The sequence below is a fragment of the Apiospora kogelbergensis genome (assembly GCF_038363985.1).
Source record: "Apiospora kogelbergensis strain CBS 113332 chromosome Unknown utg000005l_segment0_segment0, whole genome shotgun sequence".
NCBI lineage: Eukaryota > Fungi > Ascomycota > Sordariomycetes > Amphisphaeriales > Apiosporaceae > Apiospora > Apiospora kogelbergensis.
This window is the reverse complement of record NW_027117422.1, coordinates 3829111-3848439: the sequence shown is the minus strand read 5'-3', so window position 1 is coordinate 3848439 and position 19329 is coordinate 3829111. Positions and strand designations below refer to the sequence as shown.

General features: G+C 54.2%; 6 protein-coding genes across 6 annotated transcripts; 4 read left to right on the top strand and 2 right to left on the bottom strand.

Moving 5' to 3' along the window:
• Positions 1 to 956: 956 nt before the first annotated feature.
• PG998_007873 (uncharacterized protein) lies at positions 957 to 2420 on the top strand (the record flags this gene model as incomplete). The annotated part of the gene is made up of 4 exons (XM_066874689.1): positions 957 to 1012; positions 1061 to 1145; positions 1189 to 1584; positions 1638 to 2420. 4 exons carry the CDS (start codon positions 957 to 959, stop codon positions 2418 to 2420), a joined length of 1320 nt encoding a protein of 439 aa, XP_066730634.1.
• Positions 2421 to 5190: 2770 nt separating this feature from the next.
• PG998_007872 (HECT-domain-containing protein) lies at positions 5191 to 10801 on the top strand (the record flags this gene model as incomplete). Its single annotated transcript, XM_066874688.1, has 6 exons — positions 5191 to 5207; positions 5270 to 5376; positions 5442 to 8328; positions 8433 to 10333; positions 10397 to 10546; positions 10605 to 10801. 6 exons carry the CDS (start codon positions 5191 to 5193, stop codon positions 10799 to 10801), a joined length of 5259 nt encoding a protein of 1752 aa, XP_066730633.1.
• An 817-nt stretch (positions 10802 to 11618) lies between these two features.
• PG998_007871 (uncharacterized protein) lies at positions 11619 to 13001 on the top strand (the record flags this gene model as incomplete). Its single annotated transcript, XM_066874687.1, has 1 exon — positions 11619 to 13001. The coding sequence occupies one exon, from the start codon at positions 11619 to 11621 to the stop codon at positions 12999 to 13001; it is 1383 nt and encodes a 460-aa protein (XP_066730632.1).
• Positions 13002 to 13430: 429 nt separating this feature from the next.
• PG998_007870 (uncharacterized protein) lies at positions 13431 to 16005 on the bottom strand (the record flags this gene model as incomplete). Its single annotated transcript, XM_066874686.1, has 2 exons — positions 13431 to 15773; positions 15796 to 16005. 2 exons carry the CDS (start codon positions 16003 to 16005, stop codon positions 13431 to 13433), a joined length of 2553 nt encoding a protein of 850 aa, XP_066730631.1.
• Positions 16006 to 16547: 542 nt separating this feature from the next.
• On the bottom strand, positions 16548 to 17920 carry PG998_007869 (Aminoglycoside 3'-phosphotransferase/choline kinase domain protein; the record flags this gene model as incomplete). Its single annotated transcript, XM_066874685.1, has 2 exons — positions 16548 to 17120; positions 17150 to 17920. 2 exons carry the CDS (start codon positions 17918 to 17920, stop codon positions 16548 to 16550), a joined length of 1344 nt encoding a protein of 447 aa, XP_066730630.1.
• Positions 17921 to 18556: 636 nt separating this feature from the next.
• Positions 18557 to 19249, top strand: PG998_007868 (uncharacterized protein; the record flags this gene model as incomplete). Its single annotated transcript, XM_066874684.1, has 2 exons — positions 18557 to 18679; positions 18824 to 19249. 2 exons carry the CDS (start codon positions 18557 to 18559, stop codon positions 19247 to 19249), a joined length of 549 nt encoding a protein of 182 aa, XP_066730629.1.
• Positions 19250 to 19329: the final 80 nt, after the last annotated feature.

Below are 19329 nucleotides of genomic sequence, written 5' to 3'. Positions count from 1 at the left end.
TCGACGACGGATAACGTATGCTTATATGCATGTCCTTGTCTTACTGTAGCAACTCGGCCAAAATTCATATGTACATGACTGTGCATGGTATGATGAGACCTGCAGATAACCATGCGGCACATTTGATGACGATGATGTTAACAACCCCACATGACAGTCGTAATTCACCCCGCGTTAGGCAGGAGGCATTATAGGCAGCCTATGAAGTGCAAGACCGGTAGATGCAGGCGGTCAAGCGAGCCAAACAACCCTAGGGATCTATGTTGGTTCGACACAAGAGGCACGAAAGCACGATGCTGCTGTGATAAGCCATGCATCTGGCGTCATGGCTGGAGAAACTGCCCTGGCGATGATGACGACGATGGGCTAAGTGATACACCTCGCCCATGTCCTTATAGTAGATACCCGCGTTTTGTCCGGCCGGCTCTGGACTCAGCAACAAAAGGAGCAATGTTGCCAAGAATGCGCCTGATAACTTAAGCATTTTCATGAAGCTTGACGACATGTAGGAGGCACAGCGCCACCCCGCTCGGCACCGGCCCGAGTCGTGGATGTTAGATATACTTTGCCCCTGGGTTCAAATCAACCTCGGTTGGAGACCATGCTGATCAAATACTCATTCTCTTCGGCGCTGACCTGTCTATCGGTATAAGAGGTCCGATGGTTGGAAATCCCGTGAAGTTCCCTAGGAAGTTAGCATAGCTAACTAACATCAAACGTGAATAAAATGCTCTTGCACCGGTAGAGTTCGGCTACCCCCGGGGGTGCTTTTCGTCGGCTCAAGTGACGTCGGGGTAGCTCTTGGTCTAAGCCGAACCATTGATTGATTTCCTGGGCGCCTCTTGGGATTCCTAAACAGCGAGCCCGAAAACCACGTTCCATGGACATCATCTTCTTCTAGCCTTCGCTTCCGCCTCGATTGCCTGATTCTGCTTTTGCTCCTAGCCGTACTCGCCATGCACTCGCGGTTACTTACTAGGGCGTCTCTGCGGAGAGTCGCCGGCAAAGCACCGTACGGGCCCGCTGCTGCTACTATTACTATTACTACTACTACTACCAGGTCCACGGCTCCGCAATCCCCTGCCCGCTACTCGAGTAGCATCTCGCAACGTCCGGGCGCCTCCCACGTCTCGTTCCCAGGCGCCGTAAAGAGCGCATTCACGAACAAATTGAACTTCGCGCTGTCAGACGAAAGCCCCCGCGCTGCCGACATACCGCGTTGTCGACCAAGATGGCAAGATTGTGGACGAGTCGTTCAAGGCAGATCTTGCTGACGAAGAGGTGGTGAAGCTATACAACAAGATGTTGTTGATATCAATAATGGACGTTATAATGTTCGATGCCCAGCGGCAAGGTCGCCTAAGCTTTTATATGGTATCAGCTGGCGAAGAGGCGCTGAGCGTAGGGTCGGCTTCTGCCTTGAGTCCAGAAGATGTCATTTTCTGCCAGTACCGGGAGCAGGGCGTCTTTGCCCAGCGGGGATTCGAACTGAGTGACTTCATGAACCAACTGTTCGCCAACAAGAAGGATCCCGGAAGAGGGAGGAACATGCCAGTGCATTATGGAAGCAGCGAACTGAACATTGTAAGACCTCAGCCCGTGTGGAAAACCGAGCTCGGCCATTGACTGTTCGACAGCACACAATCTCGTCGCCTCTGGCCACGCAGATTCCCCACGCGTCCGGGGCAGCATACGCACTCAAGATGCAACGCATCAATGACCCGTCGTTACCGCCGCGTGTCGTGGCTGTCTACTTCGGCGAAGGTGCGGCCAGCGAGGGTGACTTCCACGCCGCACTCAACATAGCAGCCACCAGGGCTTGCCCGGTGATCTTCATCTGCCGCAACAATGGCTATGCGATATCGACACCAACCCTAGAACAGTACCGGGGCGACGGTATCGCAAGCCGAGGCATTGGCTATGGCATTGACACCATTCGAGTAGACGGAAACGATATCTGGGCCGTGCGAGAGGTGACCAAGAAGGCACGCGAGATGGCCCTTCAAGATGGCGGCAAACCCGTACTTATAGAGGCTATGAGTTACCGGGTGAGCCACCACAGTACATCGGACGACTCTTTCGCTTATCGTGCCAGAGTCGAAGTGGAAGACTGGAAGCGTAGAGATAATCCGCTCGCACGATTACGGAAGTACATGGAAGCCAAGGGGATCTGGGACGAGGCCAAGGAGAAAGAGGCCCGAGATGGCACTCGGCGGAAGGTCTTGAAGGCTTTCTCGCAGGCCGAGAAGGAGAAGAAGCCGCCGATTCGCGCCATGTTTGAGGACATCTACGAGGAGCTCACGCCCGACCTCAAGGCCCAGATGCTGGAGCTGCGGCAACACCTAGACAAGTACCCAGATGAGTATGACCTGAGCGAATTCGAGGGAGGGGCGCGGCAGCCTAGATGCATAGACCTATAGGGCTTGAGTAGATGGACATGTGGCATTTTGGAGCTAAATCCTACCAGACCAACCCATTTGCAATATCTTGGGAACTATTGCGATACATTCTCGTGATTAAGTTCGGATTCCTGAAACTACTCCATCATCCTCGCTTGCTTCATCACACAAGTGGATTTCTGCCTGCCACGTCTGTCATATAAGTAGGCCATTGGAACGTGGCATAACACGTCAGAATATCCGATTGGAAATTTGAAGCTGCACATTTCACCACATAATAATACGATCGACATACTATGTAATCGTCCAAGGTCAAAGTGTTACCCACCACAGCAGCTCACATGCGTATATGGGTAGTGCCATGTCTAGTGCATCGTTCCCCGTGCAGATCCCGGTTCGGCTGTCTGGATATGTATGAACGGTATGTAGACATACATAGTTCAAGCCATCCAATTGGGTGAGGTGAGAGTGATGTCTGATGTTGGGTCTACCCTAGCCGAGTTGCATGTTTCCGGCGCGGGCGGCCCCTCATACATACATACTGGAAATGGATATGGCGTAATTCAGGCCCAGCTGCGTGCCAATTACAGCGCTCTGGTTCCCCCAACGACCCAAGTTGCAGCAACGATGACTTCCTGTGTCTAAGCGGCAGAGTATGTTCGACCAGGCATCAAGTAACGATAGAATGACATGCTACAGTCAAGATTGAATTAATAAAAGGATCATCCTATCCAAAGACTCCGTAGTGACCACGAGTGGGATCTGAAAGCTGGCGCCAGTGGTATGCATGTAGTGTGTAGCGTGTAGTCCAGTGCCCAGCGTACAGTGTCCGGTGTCCAGTGTCCACAGACGACAGAACAGTCGTCCAGGCCAGGGTTCAGGCCAGGAGCTCTCCGCCTACGGGCTGATGACTGATCCAATGTTCGACTGCTACCAAGTGCGTCAAAACCACCACGTCGAAGAACTCAAAACATTGGTTCCGTCCCAATCCTCCATCTTCCTCCCCCAACAGGAGCAAATCCATCAAACATCACCGAACATTCGGGTAGCTTGGTAGCCCGCTAGCTGCTCCGCACGCGAATCCGGCATCGACCGACCATCTGGAGCATACGAGCCATCTCCGTCTTGCTCGGACTGTCCTACCTCACCGAATCTAGTGCCTTCTTTATCCTCGCCAGCCCGAGGACAACCCGACGGCGACGACGACATACATCAGCCCGTGCCGCGGCAAGCGATACTCGAACGACCAACGAAACCACACAGCAGTCACCCCTGAAAAGGAGCTCGAATCCAAGTTTACAAGACGACGGCCTTCATGGCGTAATCCATGGCATCCCGAAGATCAGCTGCTGGGAAAGAGCGCCAGAGATCGGCAGTCGATAACGAAAGCTCGTCGCGACTTCCTTCCGCTTCTGCCTTTGCCGCCGCTGCTGATATCAGATCGAGGCCGCCGCAAACACCTTATTCCAACGTGAGATCCAGCGTACTTGCCTCGACGCCCGTACCTGCAACGACTACGACAGCGACAGCGACAGCGTCTGCATCGCCCAGGTACGACTCATCCCTTCAAGACTTGACACCCTTCTAGACATGGCCCGCACAAGCACAAGCACTATCACCACCACCAGCCCAACTTCAATATCATTGCACGCCCGTGATGCGTCACTTTGCCCCCGTTCTTTGTGTGACTTTTGTTGAGCACAGCTCAAATTGATCAAGATACACACCCAACATTGAAACACTGTCACCTCGTCCCTTCCCGCAAGAGAAATAACCAGTGGTTTCCAAAAAGAAAAAAGAAAAGAATAAGAGGCCAGGCACTCATTCCCCAGTCATTGCCCACATCGCACCCATCCATCCCATTGCATCTCTCCAGGCAACTCGTGCACCATTTGCATGCACGCTTGCTCCGGCCTTCTTAGCAGATGAGCTGTGGTGAGGTGCAATCACCATTCCCATTACCACCGCCAACAACTGCAAACCCACATTCACATACCTGCCTACCTGCCTGGACTTTTAGGAGGGGCCCTGGTTCGCAACCTAGGAATCAACCAAACCGCCGAACTGCCAGTCCACTAAGCCACTCAACTGTTCTTTGAGTGTACCTGATCGAATCGCAACTCCCAAACCTTTGTACACTCCCCGCTGTTCAACTCACCTTCGGCGTTGATTATTGCACCATTGAATTTCCCACTGATGCTCCCGTTGTCTTTTTTTTTTTTTTTTTGTGTTTGTTCCAGTACCAACCATCACGAGGGGTACGAGGGGTTAGTGGATTAAGCTTCATTGGCACTCCATTCACTGGAGAAGCTGCTGCTGCTGCTGCCGCACACCAACAACCACCAACCTGAAGTTGCCCTCAGCTTGTTTCCCAGGTGTCGCACTTTCTTGACCCTGGAGTTATTCCCAACCGCACACTCCTAGCTCATTCATTCTTCCCTCATCATATTTACAGAAACCATCAAGAGAGCATATACTCATGTCTTCCAGACAAACTAGGTCTTCTGCACGCCGCGGAGCTGCAGAGCAGTCTTCTGGGCCATCATCTGCAGGCCAGCCTGCGTCTTCTTCCGCCCGCACCTCCTCCGCACAAAAGGCTCTTAAGAGAAAGGCTGTAGACGACGAACCGTCCCCATCCGAAGCTGCACAACCGAATACCCGGAGGTCTAAGAGGCAACAAACCCAAGGGCCAGCCCAAGCTCAAGTTCCTGCCCAAACAGCAGCTGAGCCTCAGAACCCTCAACCTTCCAGTGCCCCAGGCCGCAAAAAGAAGGGAAAAGCAGCAGCGACGATGTCGAGCCAGGACGAGTAAGTAACACCCTATGGCTATTGCTTCAGGCGCCCTACTGTGGACTGACAGTTATTTGCAGAACCTCTCCCACACAGTCTCTGTCAGGCAGCAGGCCTCCGGCACCAGCTTCTTCGTCCTCCAGCAGGAAATCCAGTCGCAATAAGCGTGGCACCCAGCTCACTCAAGGTCAGTCCAATTGCGTTACTGAAGAAACTGGCCTGCCTATGTATGCTAACCGAGATTGCGGATAGATCCGATACCAGCACCCTCGAGCTCGAGCCGCCGTTCAAAGCGGACTTCAGGCAACCAAGCCCCTCCGCCGGACGAGGACACTCCCATGACGGGTACAGATGAGCAGGAGAAGGACACCGAGCCTCCTCCGCCACCGCCACCCCCTCCCGCGCATGATCCCGACGACGACAGTGACGAGAATGAGGACGACGATGATGATGAGCCGCATCGCCACTACGACGACGACGACCCTTTCGGCGGGTTTGGTGGCCCGCCTGGCTCTAGCTTGGGCAGCACACTCAGGGCTTTGACAGGTATGATGTCAGGCATGCCGTCACGATTAAGGGAGCTCTTGAGCAGCTTGCGAATGAAGGAGGACCCATCCATGCAGATGATAGCTCTACAGGAGCTGTCCGAGATATTGTTGGTGTCCAACGAAGATAACCTGGCTGGCCATTTCTCACCCGATTCGTTCGTAAAGGAGTTGGTGGTCTTGATGCAACCCAACGAAATCACTGGCGAAGAGAATCCCGATATGATGCTTCTCGCCTGCAGATGCCTGGCAAATTTAATGGAGGCCTTACCTGCTAGCACTGCGAACGTCGTATATGGCGGCGCTGTCCCTGTCTTGTGCCAGAAACTCCTCGAGATTCAGTTCATCGACCTCGCCGAGCAGGCTCTAAGCACTCTGGAGAAGATTTCTGTCGATTACCCAACCAGCATTGTCCGCGAAGGCGGCTTGACTGCGTGTCTCTCTTACTTAGACTTCTTCGCTACCAGCACGCAGCGGACGGCTGTGACCACAGCCGCCAATTGCTGCAGAAACATCCCTGAAGACTCGTTTCCTGTAATCAAGGAGGTCATGCCCATCCTACTCAACGTGTTGGCTAGCAGCGACCAGCGAGTCGTTGAACAAGCCTCTCTTTGCGTCACGCGTATCATCGAGAGCTTCAAGTACCACTCAAGCAAGTTGGAAGAACTCGTCAGTGTCGACCTTCTTAAGGCCGTCCTCCGCCTCCTGGTCCCTGGTACCACCAATCTTATCAGTGCCAACATCCACACTCAGTTCCTCCGTGTCTTGGCCATTACTGCTCGAGCTAGCCCAAGACTATCGGCCGAGCTCTTCAAGCTGAACGTCGTCGAGACTCTGTACCAGATCTTGACCGGCGTGTCTCCCCCAAGTGAGACTGAAGATGTGGCGTCCAAACTGGACAGCGTGGTCATAATGCAGGCTTTAATTCACCGGCCCCGGGAGCAAATCATCGAGACCCTTAACGTCGTCTGCGAGTTGCTTCCCGGCGCAAAGTGGAATGAATTAGGCCCGCAGACCCACGGTCTACTTGACGGCCATGAGCCAATCACACCCTCCTCATTGCCTGGGTCGCGAAAGAAGTCGTCCAACGATAAGCGCCTTGAGCTTCTGGAGGATTGCAAGGATCAAGTCCGACGCTTTGCTCTCATCCTGTTTCCCACTTTGACAGATGCCTTCTCGAGCACAGTCAACTTGAGCGTCCGACAAAAGGTCCTTACTGCCCAAGTGAAGATGCTCTCTAATCTTGACAAAGACATTCTTGTCGACGCTTTGAAGTCTGTTCCTTACGCTTCTTTTCTCGCCGCCATACTATCTCAGCAGGATCACCCCTCGCTGGTCATGTCAGCTATTCAGACCACTGAGCTACTCTTGACTCGCATGGACGATATCTATCGCTACCAGATTTACCGCGAAGGCGTCATCAATGAGATTGCAAAGTTGGCCGATGACCACGATGTCCTGGAACAAAAGATCGAGGAGCCGACCCCCGCCGCGACCATAGTAGAACCAAGCATAGTGTCGGCTGACGGTGGGGATGATCGCGTTTCAATCCATAATGACTCCGAGGACGACAATGAAGACGACGAAGACGACCATGACGAAGACGAGGATGAGGACGAGGATGACGAAGATAACGACCATGATCAGCACGACGAGGACGACATCTCTGCGTCTCCTAGTTCGGATGGATCTACTATGTCTGTCGATGGGCCTCCCCGACTCTTCCTTGCAGACCTTCCCTCCATGAAAACAAGAATCGCCGAGGTAGCCAAGAAGTTCCTCGAGAGCCACGAGTCCGAAAAGCAAGGCAAGGCCATGAAGAAGAAGGCTATTAAGATTCTCAGCGATCTACAGGCCTTGGCTTCGGATATCGAGGGCTTCTATTTGCTGCGTACAGCAAAGAACCTGGCCCCTGAAAACGGCGTTGCACTTTTCGAGAAGCTTGCCTCGTACTTCGATGCCGATGTCTTGGAGAGCGTTACAAGCGCGGAGCTTCTGGCGTCTGGGCTGGTACGTGTCCTAGAAGAGGTCTTCAGCAACCCCGATGAGACATTGGCCAACGCTGCTAGGGCCGCGTTCCTGGAAGTTTTCATGGGCCGGTCTGTAAGATCCAAGCTAAAGACAGCATCTGCCGACTCACCTTCCACCCCCTTCAGTGTCATGACACATAAATTGCAAGATTTACTTAGTCGCTCGGAACACTTTGAAGTCCTTACTGTACACCAGAATACCTTTGATGGAAATCGCAGTAGCGCTGCATCAATGCTTGCTAAGCAGATACGGCTGAAGCTGGTCGCTGACGATAATAGCGATATCCCACGATCGTATCGCAGCATCATGGTATCAATTCACGCTATCGCTACCTTCAAGGCCCTGGACGATTACCTGCGACCTCGTATTAGCTTGCACGATCGTCCCAGGGGCTCGCGTCCACGCAATGAGCTGACCAGGGCGTTGGCCGCCATGGCCGGGCACGCCGGTTTCCCCGCCGACAGACTCGCGGAACGTTTCGGGTACTCGAGCAGTCCTATTCCCCCACCCCCTGTTCCCGGCCAAGCATCGTCTTCTAGCTCCAGGCCTTCCAAGAAGTCCAAGTCGCGATCATCTAACCAACAAGATTCGCCCATGACACCCAATCAACCTCCAAGCACGGGGCGGGAGAAGACTAGTTTGCGGAGGTCTTCTCGTCGACAAGCAGCACCGACTGCAGAGTCCCCAGCAGCGCCTCCCCTCCCCCGGAGGAAGACGAAGATCTGCAGAACGCCCTGGAGTGTGCAGATGAGAAACAGATGAGCGATGACGACGATGGCGATATCGGCGACAGCAGTGCTCTAGATGCTATTGTCGGCGAATTAGACGAAGATATGGAAGAAGCGCCGGCTCACGATCCTTCAGCCGTCAACCTTGAGGTCGCTGCTGGCGGCAAAGTTACGGCAAGGAAAGAAGACGGCACACGGGTTCCCACTCCTCAGAGTGGGCTCGGCAACATCCCAAACCGCAGTGCTACCCAGGCTCCATCCAACTTGTCACAACAGAGCACGCCAACGCCAACACCGGCCACGGCGCCGGCGCCGGCTCCATCATCTTCCCGGCCGCTGTCTTATGCTGCAGCTATCCAGTCGGTTCCCCAAGACTGGCACATTGAATTCAGCCTCGACTCGAGAGTGATTCCCAATGATACCACCATCTACAGAGCCGTCCACACGGCCTCACCTGCCGAGGAGCACCTCAGCCGTAGTGTGTGGTCAGCGGTGCACTCTATCAAGTTCCGCCGAGTCCCCGGGCCGCCACCTGCGGAGTCCATCGGCTTCGCTCCCGCATCTGAGAGCTCAGTTGACGCAAACGGCACGCCTACGTCGTTGGCTAAACACCCCACAACCGCCTCTATTTTGCGTCTTCTCAAAATCATGCACGATCTCAATGCCAACATCGACGATATTCTAGTTGAAAACAAGAACGCGCTTAAGCTCAATGTCGAGCCTCTTTCTCAGTTCGTCAACACAAAGCTGACTGCTAAGCTCAACCGCCAGTTGGAGGAGCCGCTTATTGTAGCTAGCAACTGCCTTCCCAGCTGGAGTGAGGACTTGGCCCGGCTTTATCCATTCCTCTTCCCCTTTGAAACGCGACATTTGTTCCTCCAGTCTACCTCGTTTGGCTACGCTCGGTCTATGAGCCGTTGGCAGAATGCTCAACAGGAGGAGACCAATCGCAGGAATAGCAGAGATGAGCGCCCATTCTTGGGTCGCCTCCAACGCCAGAAAGTGCGTATATCGAGATCCAAGATTCTCGAGTCCGCCCTGAAAGTCATGGAGTTGTACGGAGCGTCTCAGAGTATCCTTGAAGTCGAATACTTTGAGGAAGTAGGTACTGGTTTAGGCCCCACTCTTGAGTTCTATTCCACCGTCTCCAAGGAATTCTCCAAGAGAAAGCTCAAGCTTTGGCGAGAAGCGGACTCGAACGAAAGTGACGAGTTTGTATCGGGTCCCCATGGGCTATTTCCACGACCGCTGGCCGACGAAGACTCGTCAGCAAATACTGAGCGCATTCTCCAGCTCTTTAAGATGCTGGGCAAATTCGTTGCTCGTTCGATGATTGATTCGCGTATCATCGACCTGAATTTCAACCCGATCTTCTTCCGCATTGGGGACGAAGGCGCTGGGGTCAAACCATCCCTCGGCGCCGTCAAGATTGTGGATCCCGGACTGGCTAATTCTCTCAAGCTCATTAAGAAATTTGCCTTGGCTAAGAAGGCGATCGATGAAGACCCGTCTCGTACGGCGGCGCAGAAGGTGGCCGACACGGAGCAGATTGTCATTGACCACAGCAGACTCGAAGACTTGGCCCTCGATTTCACCCTTCCTGGGTACCCGGAGATTGAGCTCAAGGCCGGAGGAGCCCATATACCTGTCACAATCTATAACGTTGACTCATACCTGGACAAGGTGGTTGATATGACTCTGGGGAGCGGGGTCAAGCGTCAAGTTGATGCGTTCCGCGCCGGCTTTGCCCAGGTCTTCCCCTACTCGGCTCTGCGAGCGTTCACGCCGGATGAGCTTGTTACTTTGTTTGGCCGTGTCGACGAAGACTGGTCTCTTGAGAGTAAGCAACTTCGTCTCTTAACCCGTAATCGCGGTTTGCTAATAGTACATTTTCGTTATCCAGCTCTCATGGACTCTATCAAAGCCGACCATGGCTTCAATATGGATAGCCGAAGCGTCAAGAACCTCCTCCAGACGATGAGTGAGCTCACGGCTCCCCAGCGTCGGGATTTCCTTCAATTCACGACGGGCAGTCCCAAGCTACCAATTGGAGGTAAGTAGATGGTGTGATAAGAGCATGATGCCGACGTGCCATACTGACTTGGGACCAGGATTCAAGAGTTTAACGCCCATGTTCACGGTGGTGTGCAAACCAAGTGAAACACCGTACACGTCGGACGACTACCTGCCAAGTGTGATGACGTGCGTCAACTATCTCAAACTGCCCGACTACACGACGATTGAGAGGATGAGACGACAGCTGTTCACGGCCATTCGTGAGGGCCAGGGTGCCTTCCATCTATCGTAAGATGCGAGAGGGCAAGTGCTGGGCAGCAACGAGTCGTGCAGTTCAAGTGGAAGAATGAGAGCAGCGTTGAAAGAGAGTGCGGAGGCTCTCAGCGATTGATTTTCTTCGTTTTGGGGGATTTGTTATTACGGGGGACATGCGGTTCCTCTCGAAAAGCGAAAAGGAAGCTATCGAGGAGGGATGAGTTTCCCCACTCTTGCGCAACGATAACGAATGGCGACGATGGGGTATAAGAGATTGAAGCTTTATAGGGGAAGCATTTTCACTGCATGGCCGGTTGTTCAGGCGTCTGGAACTGGAACCCCATTCTTTACATGGTCCCCCGGAAGGGACAACGGCGTGCAGTCTTGGGCTTGGGGGGGTCTGGTTTTGAAGGCCATCCTGACGTTGCGTTGCCCTGTCTGTGTGGGATTGATGTTTGCTATTTTGCAGCCATAGATAGACTGACGAAATGCATTGTCATGAATAAGTACTTGGCTGAAAGTCGAAGCAGTCGGGGAGTCGGGGTGTCGGCGTCAATCAAGTGCACTATTGCCGAGGCCCATCGGCTGCCAGCAACGGCTTAAAAAGGCAGGGGGTCTGTCTACATGCATACATACATAGAAGATAGGGCCCTTCGTTCCATCCATCTCTCAAGATATTGCACTACCACCACACCCCATCCCTTTGTTGTTGTCGCTGTCGACGTGCCGAGGCTCGGTGTTACGTGCGAGAGACGGTTGAAGCAAACAATTCGTTCGCTGGCTGGCTGGATGCGAAGGTGGCGCACGAAGCAGCCGCGCCCCTCCCACGGCCGTCTTTCTGTCTCATTGCCTCGATGGTATCTGCCCTTCTGTGCCGGATACAGATAATCCTCATACCGCGTGCAACATGGCCTTCCCCCTACCACATCAAGGAGCACAAGATCGCCTCTCAGCACGTTCGAGAATATCCCCGGGCCACGGCCAATTCTCAGGACGATGTCCTATACCTGGCCATCAAGCAATACATTCCCCAGGATAACCCCAGCCCACAGCCTGGCGATGTCACCATCGTAGGCACACATGCCAATGGTTTTCCCAAGGAGCTGTACGAGGCCCTCTGGGCTGACCTTCATGAGTCGGCCAAATCCAACGGCTTCCGCATCCGCAGCATCTGGATTGCCGACATCACCAACCAGGGCCACAGCGGCATCCTGAACGAGCACACCATGGGCGACGACCCGAGCTGGAACGACCACGCCCGCGACCTGCTGCACATGGTCAATGTCTTCCGCGACGACATGCCGCGGCCCATCATCGGCGTCGGCCACTCCTTCGGCGCCAACATCCTGGCCCATTTGTCGCTGCTCCATCCTCGCCTCATCACCACCCTGGTCGCTTTTGATCCCACCATCACGCGCTTCACCTTCCAGACCAAGGGCCCGGGAATCACCCCGGCCCGCGGTTCGGCCTTCCGTCGCGAAGTCTGGCCCTCGCGCGAGGAAGCCGCCGAGTCTTTCCGCCGCAGCCCCTTCTACAAGGCCTGGGACCCGCGCGTGCTCGACGCCTGGGTCCAGCACGGTCTGCGGGCCCTGCCGACGGCCACGCTGCCTCGCACCGTCGCCGAGGCCGAGGCCGAAGCCAACGGCAAAGAGGTCACGTTGGCGACCAGCCGGCACCAGGAGCTCTTCACCTTCTTCCGCCCCCTGTGGCCCTTCTACAAGCCCGACGGCTCCGGCGTGGACCTCTCGCAGATCCCCGAGTTCGACGCGGCGGCCCATGACGACTTCGACGCCCGCGTGCCCTTCCCCTTCTACCGCGCCGAGGGCGCCAACATCCTGCGGCGCCTGCCCGAGCTGCGCCCGAGCGTGCTTTGGGTCTTCGGCGGCACGTCGGACCTCAGCGGGCCCGAGAAGCGGCGCCAGAAGATGGCCGTGACGGGCACGGGCGTCAACGGCAGCGGGGGCGCCGCCGCGGGCCGCGTCGCCGAGGTCGTTGTGGAAGGAAGGGGCCACCTGTTCCCCATGGAGGTCCCCGGCCTGTGCGCCGGCCACGCCGCCCGCTGGATCGGGCGCGAGATGGAGCGTTGGCGCGCCGAGGAGGACGAGTACCGCCGCTGGACGCAGAAGCCGTTCCTTGAGAAGGCGACTATGAGCGAGGAGTTCTTGCGCCGGGTCGGGCCGCCGCCGGCGCGGAATGGCGGCGGGGCGAAGAAGAAGAATGGGGAGCCCAAGTTATAGGGAGGGAGGGAATTGGGAGCGTTGTTTTATCGGGTGTAGGAAATAGATCACAATTACATGGTTAGAAGTCGAATCAACTCACATGTTCCTATTGCCCATCCAGAGGTTGCCGAGATTACGGTGTGTGAAGCAATAATCGAGATCAAGACCAAGCAAGAAATCATCATTATACCCTATGGTTGGTTATCCTAGCAATCAATAAACACCATGACCGTACTGCTGCTCTATATAAATGCAAAACCCATCATCAGCCCGTGGCAAGAACATCTTATAAACGCCAATTCCTCCTCTTCATGAATACATTTCAAACCCTCCCCTCAATCAATATCGACATGTTTCAGAACGAAGCCCTCGGTAGCAATGCGCATACCGCATCGCAGTACAATAAGAAAGAAAACGAAGAAGCATTTCGCAATAGTCCGTCTTTGTCTAATTGGACTCATCTGCCGAGTCCCATATTATAGACGGCGGTTCCTCGATTTGCTGGTTTATCAAGCTATCCGGCAGCATCTGGCTCTTGGTTGGCAACTGCGACGACCGCAGTGAGTGGCGATGCGAACGGTACGCAGACGGGCTACTGCTTTCGACGACAGCGGCAGGACCGGCAGCCCGGCTGCGGCCCGCGCTGGATGGCATGGAGGAGCGATGGGCAGACAGGAGCGGTGCGGCTTTCTCAGGCGACGGCGCGGGGCTAGATGTTGAGGCCTGGCTCACCGTAGTAGCCTGCGAAGCCCGCACATAGCCTCCTCGGGTGCTATGTTGGTTTTCTTGCCCGGCTGCGGCTGCCAAGGCGCCAGAGAGGGAACGGGGCATAACGGGCCTCGCGAATACGCTGTCGTCGTTGTCATTCCTAGAGCTGGTAACTCGTGGTTGTGGCGCTGCTCTCTTGCGCGGCGTTGGGCTGGCAGGGATGATCTCAGCGTGGTCTGAGGCTAACTGGGTCGAGTGGCTAATGTCGCTCCGGATCTGCTCAGCAATCTCTTGCGACACCGTCACATTAGGACTGCTGCGGACGGGACTGCTGCGGATCAAACTGTCATCGGCATCCTCCTCCCCCTCATCGAACAAGGCGCATCGCAAGTTTGCGGTGAGCTGGCCCACGATGGCAGGAGGAACGTAAGCATACTTCTGCGGTGCGGTAGGCCAGCCGTGTTGCTTCATGGTCTCGAGCGATACCGGGTTGTTCAGCTCATAGGCCTGGAGCACTTCGTAGGCGTAGGTGGCCGCTTTCTTCTTTCCTGCGTTGAACTCGGCATTGCCGATGCCATCGTCATCAATCTCGCCGCGCGTCTTGGGAGGTCCCACGAGGAACATGTAGCGCAGTTCGCTCGCGGGCTTGGTGATGTATACCCAGACACGGTGCACTGACTCAGGCATCTTCCAGGAGCGGAATTCATGGGTCTTGGTACGCTCTACCATACGCTTGACGTGCTCGCCGTATATGGAGATGATGATGTCGGAGCGTTCCGACATGGGACCCGTGGCCCGGATAGCATCCAGAGGCACACGCTGGCTCTCGAGGCCTTGTGTGTAAGGTTGTGTATAGGCCTGCGTTGGGGTATGGGCAGTCGGCTCCTCAGGAACCGTTTTATTGGGTGAGGATCGTAAACGTCGGCTGGGTCTGGCCACTGGGGTAACTTCTTCGTCCTCAAACTCTTCATCTTCATCTTTGCCACCTTCTAAAGCAGTGCCTGTTTTGTCTTCAGGTTCCGCTACAACAGGCTCGACACCATCCTCGCTCTCGTTTTCGCTTGGCCGATCATCGGAAGAGATAAGGATAGCCTGGGTCTCAGCACTGACATCATAACTCTCAGCCGAGTGATCTTCTGCGATAGAAACATTTTCGTCATGTCCAAGAACGGCGCTCTCGTCATTTCTTCTCCCTGCAGCACTGGCGTCATCCTCCTCTGCCTCGCTCTCAGTCGCGTCCAGATCTTCTTCGTCGGAGTCGGGGATTTCCCGCAAGGGTTGACGACTGGATGCCTTCTCAAAGATAGTCCTGGGTGACTTTGGCTTGGTGCGGCCAGGAGTGATATTTTCCTTGTTCTCAGGTAGCTCAAAACAAACCTGCTTTGACCCGCTTGAAAGCACTCCCCGTGCCTTGGGAGTCGGGGTGGTAGGGGAACCATGAGACGAACTGAATGTGTCCTGTACTTCCAGCGTCCTAGGCGTCTTCCGCATGATTCCCTTGGGGGTGGCGATAGGGGCTCCAATATTCGAAGAGCGCGCCTTCAAGGGTGATGGTTCATTTGCAGGACTGTATCGATCAAGCATGGGGGTGATTGGCGACTGCGAAGACGGTATCTCTAGTAACCGCGACCGCTGGTTGGAAGGCGTCTCTTTGGGGGTTTCCTGCGGTATCTGAGACCCTATGGATGCCGCTTTTGTCCCCGTTCCAGTTGTGGTCTCAAGGGCATCCCGACTCCTTACGTCTCGCTTGGGAGTGTCCTCGATTAGACCCAGATCCGTCTCTGCTTCAGAGTCCTCAATCTTCCAGTCTTCCCCGTTCTCATCCGTGTTTGAGAGGAATTGCGTCAGAGTCTGGGTATGAAAGCTGCTCGACATGATGGCGCTAGGCGTATCACCCATGGTTTTGCGCCTCTTGGACCCCCTGGCTTTCCCAGCTTCCTCCCCGTCTCCCGTGGTTTTGCGCCTGTTGTTGCGGTTTGGTTTGGCTCGAGACTTCTTGGGCAGAATGGGGTCTAACTCAATATCTTGCTCGTCGCCGTCATGCTCATCCGCAGCGTCATCATGGTCATCGATGAGATGGTCCTCTGCGGGGGGACGGGGTGACGAAGTCCATTTGGGTGAGAGTGCCTTGCGCCGGGCCCTTAAACCTGGAAGGCCTGTCATGCCCATATGTCTTGATCTGCCTGCGACGATGTGAGAAGTGACGCTGTTGCGGGGCGGCTGCTTTCGATTTATACACCTTGGGCGCTGGTGCTTCGACGGGTTGCTGCTGCCCACTACCGGCGCCGCCGGCACGACGAGTCTGTACTGGCATCGCTCTGGGAATAAGTCGTTTCCAAAATCCAAAGAGAAAAAAAGGAATGGCTTCAATACAACCTGAAAAGTACGAAACGAACGTCAACAATCAAAAGCGTCGAGCCCAACTTTAGGTTAACGATGAGCCCATGAAGGAGCCCGGGGGTGCGTGGCGGAGAAGTGGGTCCGTGTCACTGACATGCTTGCAGCGCGTTCTGAGTTCTAATTTCTAATTGCCAGTCACCATTGTCGCGAAACTGGAGCGCGTCAATGCCAATGCCGTGGCCTAAAACAGTAATTTCCATTTAGCAGCTGCGGCTAACTGCATACATCGATCAATTACATAAATTACGCCCCGGAAGCAGATACCTTCCTAGACCACGGAGTACTTCGAATACCAGTAAAGTAATTACTTTTAAGTATTTTATATAATCTTAGAATATCTTCCCATTATTCTTAATAATTCTTTTGGACTTATAACTTTTGGAGAACGCTTCAGTTTTATGATATCAGTGGTACTGTCTTTTTTATTACCTCGACAGCTATTCTGTTGGCAGTTGCTTATTCCTCACCCTCATGCTCCTCGTGCTCCGCCTCCTCGTGCTCACCATCCGTCGAATCGCCACTATTATCCTCGCCAATTCTGACGATATCTCCTTTCTCGATGGATTTGGCCCAATGAATGGTTGCCAGGGTACCCAAGCCGATTGCAGTGCCTTCAAGGCATTCGTAGAAATCCAGTTGCATCTCTGCGTCTTCCATCATCTCATTCCAAGATGGCAGCAGTTGTTGCATTCGCATGTTGTAGACCTTCTTCAACTGGGTGTCCTCGTACTCTTTGAGGTGAATCCAGTACAGGAGGTTCTTGCCATCATTATCCAAAGCGGCACTGCCACGGATCTGGCGCTCTCGCTCTCGGTCCTCCTCAGTCTCGTCACCGTATTCATCCCGACGAGGTTCCTCGTCTCTCTCTGTATTGTGGAGGAGGTGCGGTGTCTTGGTGATGATCCAAGAAGGCGCGGCAAAGATACACTCCCAGTCGACTATGCCAGTGATGTTTCCACCCTCGTCTACCATGATGTTCATTTGGGAGATGTCATGGTGCCAAACGGCCGTTCGCTCGGCCTCGTATCCCTGCAATGGGGGAATATCTTAGGAAGGACAGACTTCAGATGTTGAGTTGCCTCGAGAGCGGCCTCGGCTACCTCTCTGTCATCTTCGTCCTCGGCGGCTTCCATGTCCTCGAGCTTCTGCCGGCGGATGATTTCAAGACGGCTATACAACCAATCATGGCTTGATCGAAACGGACCTCGAGGTATGTCGTAATCATAGCAGTTGCCTTCGACGAATGGGTAGGACACAATTCTACCGGGGATGTCAAACTCGGTTGTGTCTGTTCCAAGAGTGCCGATACCTCGGACTGTGGCGCTGCCGCCGATGGGACAGAATTGGAACAGCTGTGCCTGCAACTCGGCCACGCGCTGAACCAGAGTGGTCTTCTGCTCCATGGTCAAGTTGCGCCAGTGATAGTACAACGACTTTCCAGGGATCAACTCCATGAGAATCCATTCGAACCCAATCTTGTTGCTACTAGCGTCGTCATATGCAACAATCTTGGGCACGGGGATTGTCGTGTTCTCTCTAACGAAACGGAGCGTGTTGACTTCACCTCGCGTTTTGTAGCCAGGGTCAACGGGCAGCGACACTCGCATGATGAATGCGCCCTTGGTACTCTCGACTGTGTAGATCTTGTTGAGGGCGCCAGCAGCTCGAAATGTGACGACACATGTGCTGCCAGCGGGCAAGCTCAAATGCTCGCTGCAAACATCCCGTATTGCATCGAGTGAAGGTTCACTTTCCCAAGCTGGTTTGAACCCGAACAGCGTTTCGGTCCACACAAGCCCGGCGCGACCAGTCGTGGACTGCGAGGTCATTTTTGTTGATGTTACGTCTGCTTGCGGCATTAGCCGATGGGTGGTAGATGTTGGGAGTCGGGAGCCAAAGGAAAAATAGAAGGGTTGGAGGCTTGCGCGAGCTCATATGCTTACTAAAATTTGTGTGAGCAGGAAGACTGGCAGATGTGTGAAGGAGAGGAAGACGAGGAAGAATGGAAGAAGGGGAAGGAGTGAGTGGGCGTTTGATGAAATATTGGTTGTTACACACGCTGCATGCGAACGAACAATCTTGATGACCCTGAAGAACCCTCTCCAGGTAACAACAATAAAGCCAGAGTGGAAGTCCACTAAACAATCGGAAACGCAGGTAACCAGAGAGGCACTGCGTTCTGTGGATAAGTTCTTAGTGAATGTAAGCTCTTGGTGAAGTTGGGGTGAAGTCAGGGTAAATGTAAGGGCCACCCAGTCAGTCGATTACATTGAATAGAGATGGTATGCAGTCGGTTGACCATAAAATACCTTCCCAAGCCTGCGTAGTATCGAGAATGGAAGATAATCATCCTCAGAGATCGTTAGCACCACCACCACCAACAGCAACAAGAGCACACGCAGGCTCACCATCAACCAGCAAGACCTGACAAGACAACGAACTGGAAGGCCAGACCAACCGCCAAGATGAACTACAAGAAGATTATCATCAACTTCATCGACAGCATCCCCGATGAGAAGCTTGATGGCTTCAGACTGACCCCGGGATGCGTCTACTCCGACAACAATTTCCGGCTTAATATGCAGGGAGTAAGTTATCAAACCTAACAAGAAATGTTATTGTTGAATTACATTCCTTCAAGACCAGAGCTCGTTCTCACTCTATTCAATTTATTTCTTAACTTATTGGGTTGCGTATTGATTAGGACGCGGTGCTGATCTATTTCCAAACAGTTGACGTCGTCCACTAAAGAGTACAACCTCCAGATCCAGATCAACTTTGAGGTTGATGTCAGCTCGCTTAAGAAATACGCCCCCAACACCATTGCCGGACCAGTCTTCGTGGCTCAGTCTTTTGTCTCAACCTCCGAGACCGAGGCCGAGGCCAAGGCCCAGTCAGCAGCCGCTGAACAGACTGCCGCCACTCAGAAGGGCATGGGCAAGACGAATGCCAACCGCAACGGCGCCACTCAGAAGGACGTTGGCAACAAGTCTAACGGCGGCAAGGCAGCCCATGACGAGTCTGCGGACGATGAAAAGTCCGACACGCCGGATCCGGATGCCATCCGTAAGGCATTCAAGGCTACCATCAAATCGCTCCCTGAGATCATGGCACCGGGACAGAAGGGTCAGCGTAGTAAGAAGGGGGGTAAGAAATGAGGAAGTTATCGGCTTCAAGTGCGGTTGCCGTTCCTATAGCCATAGACTTTGAGTCGGGAACATCGCCACAGCACTTCTCG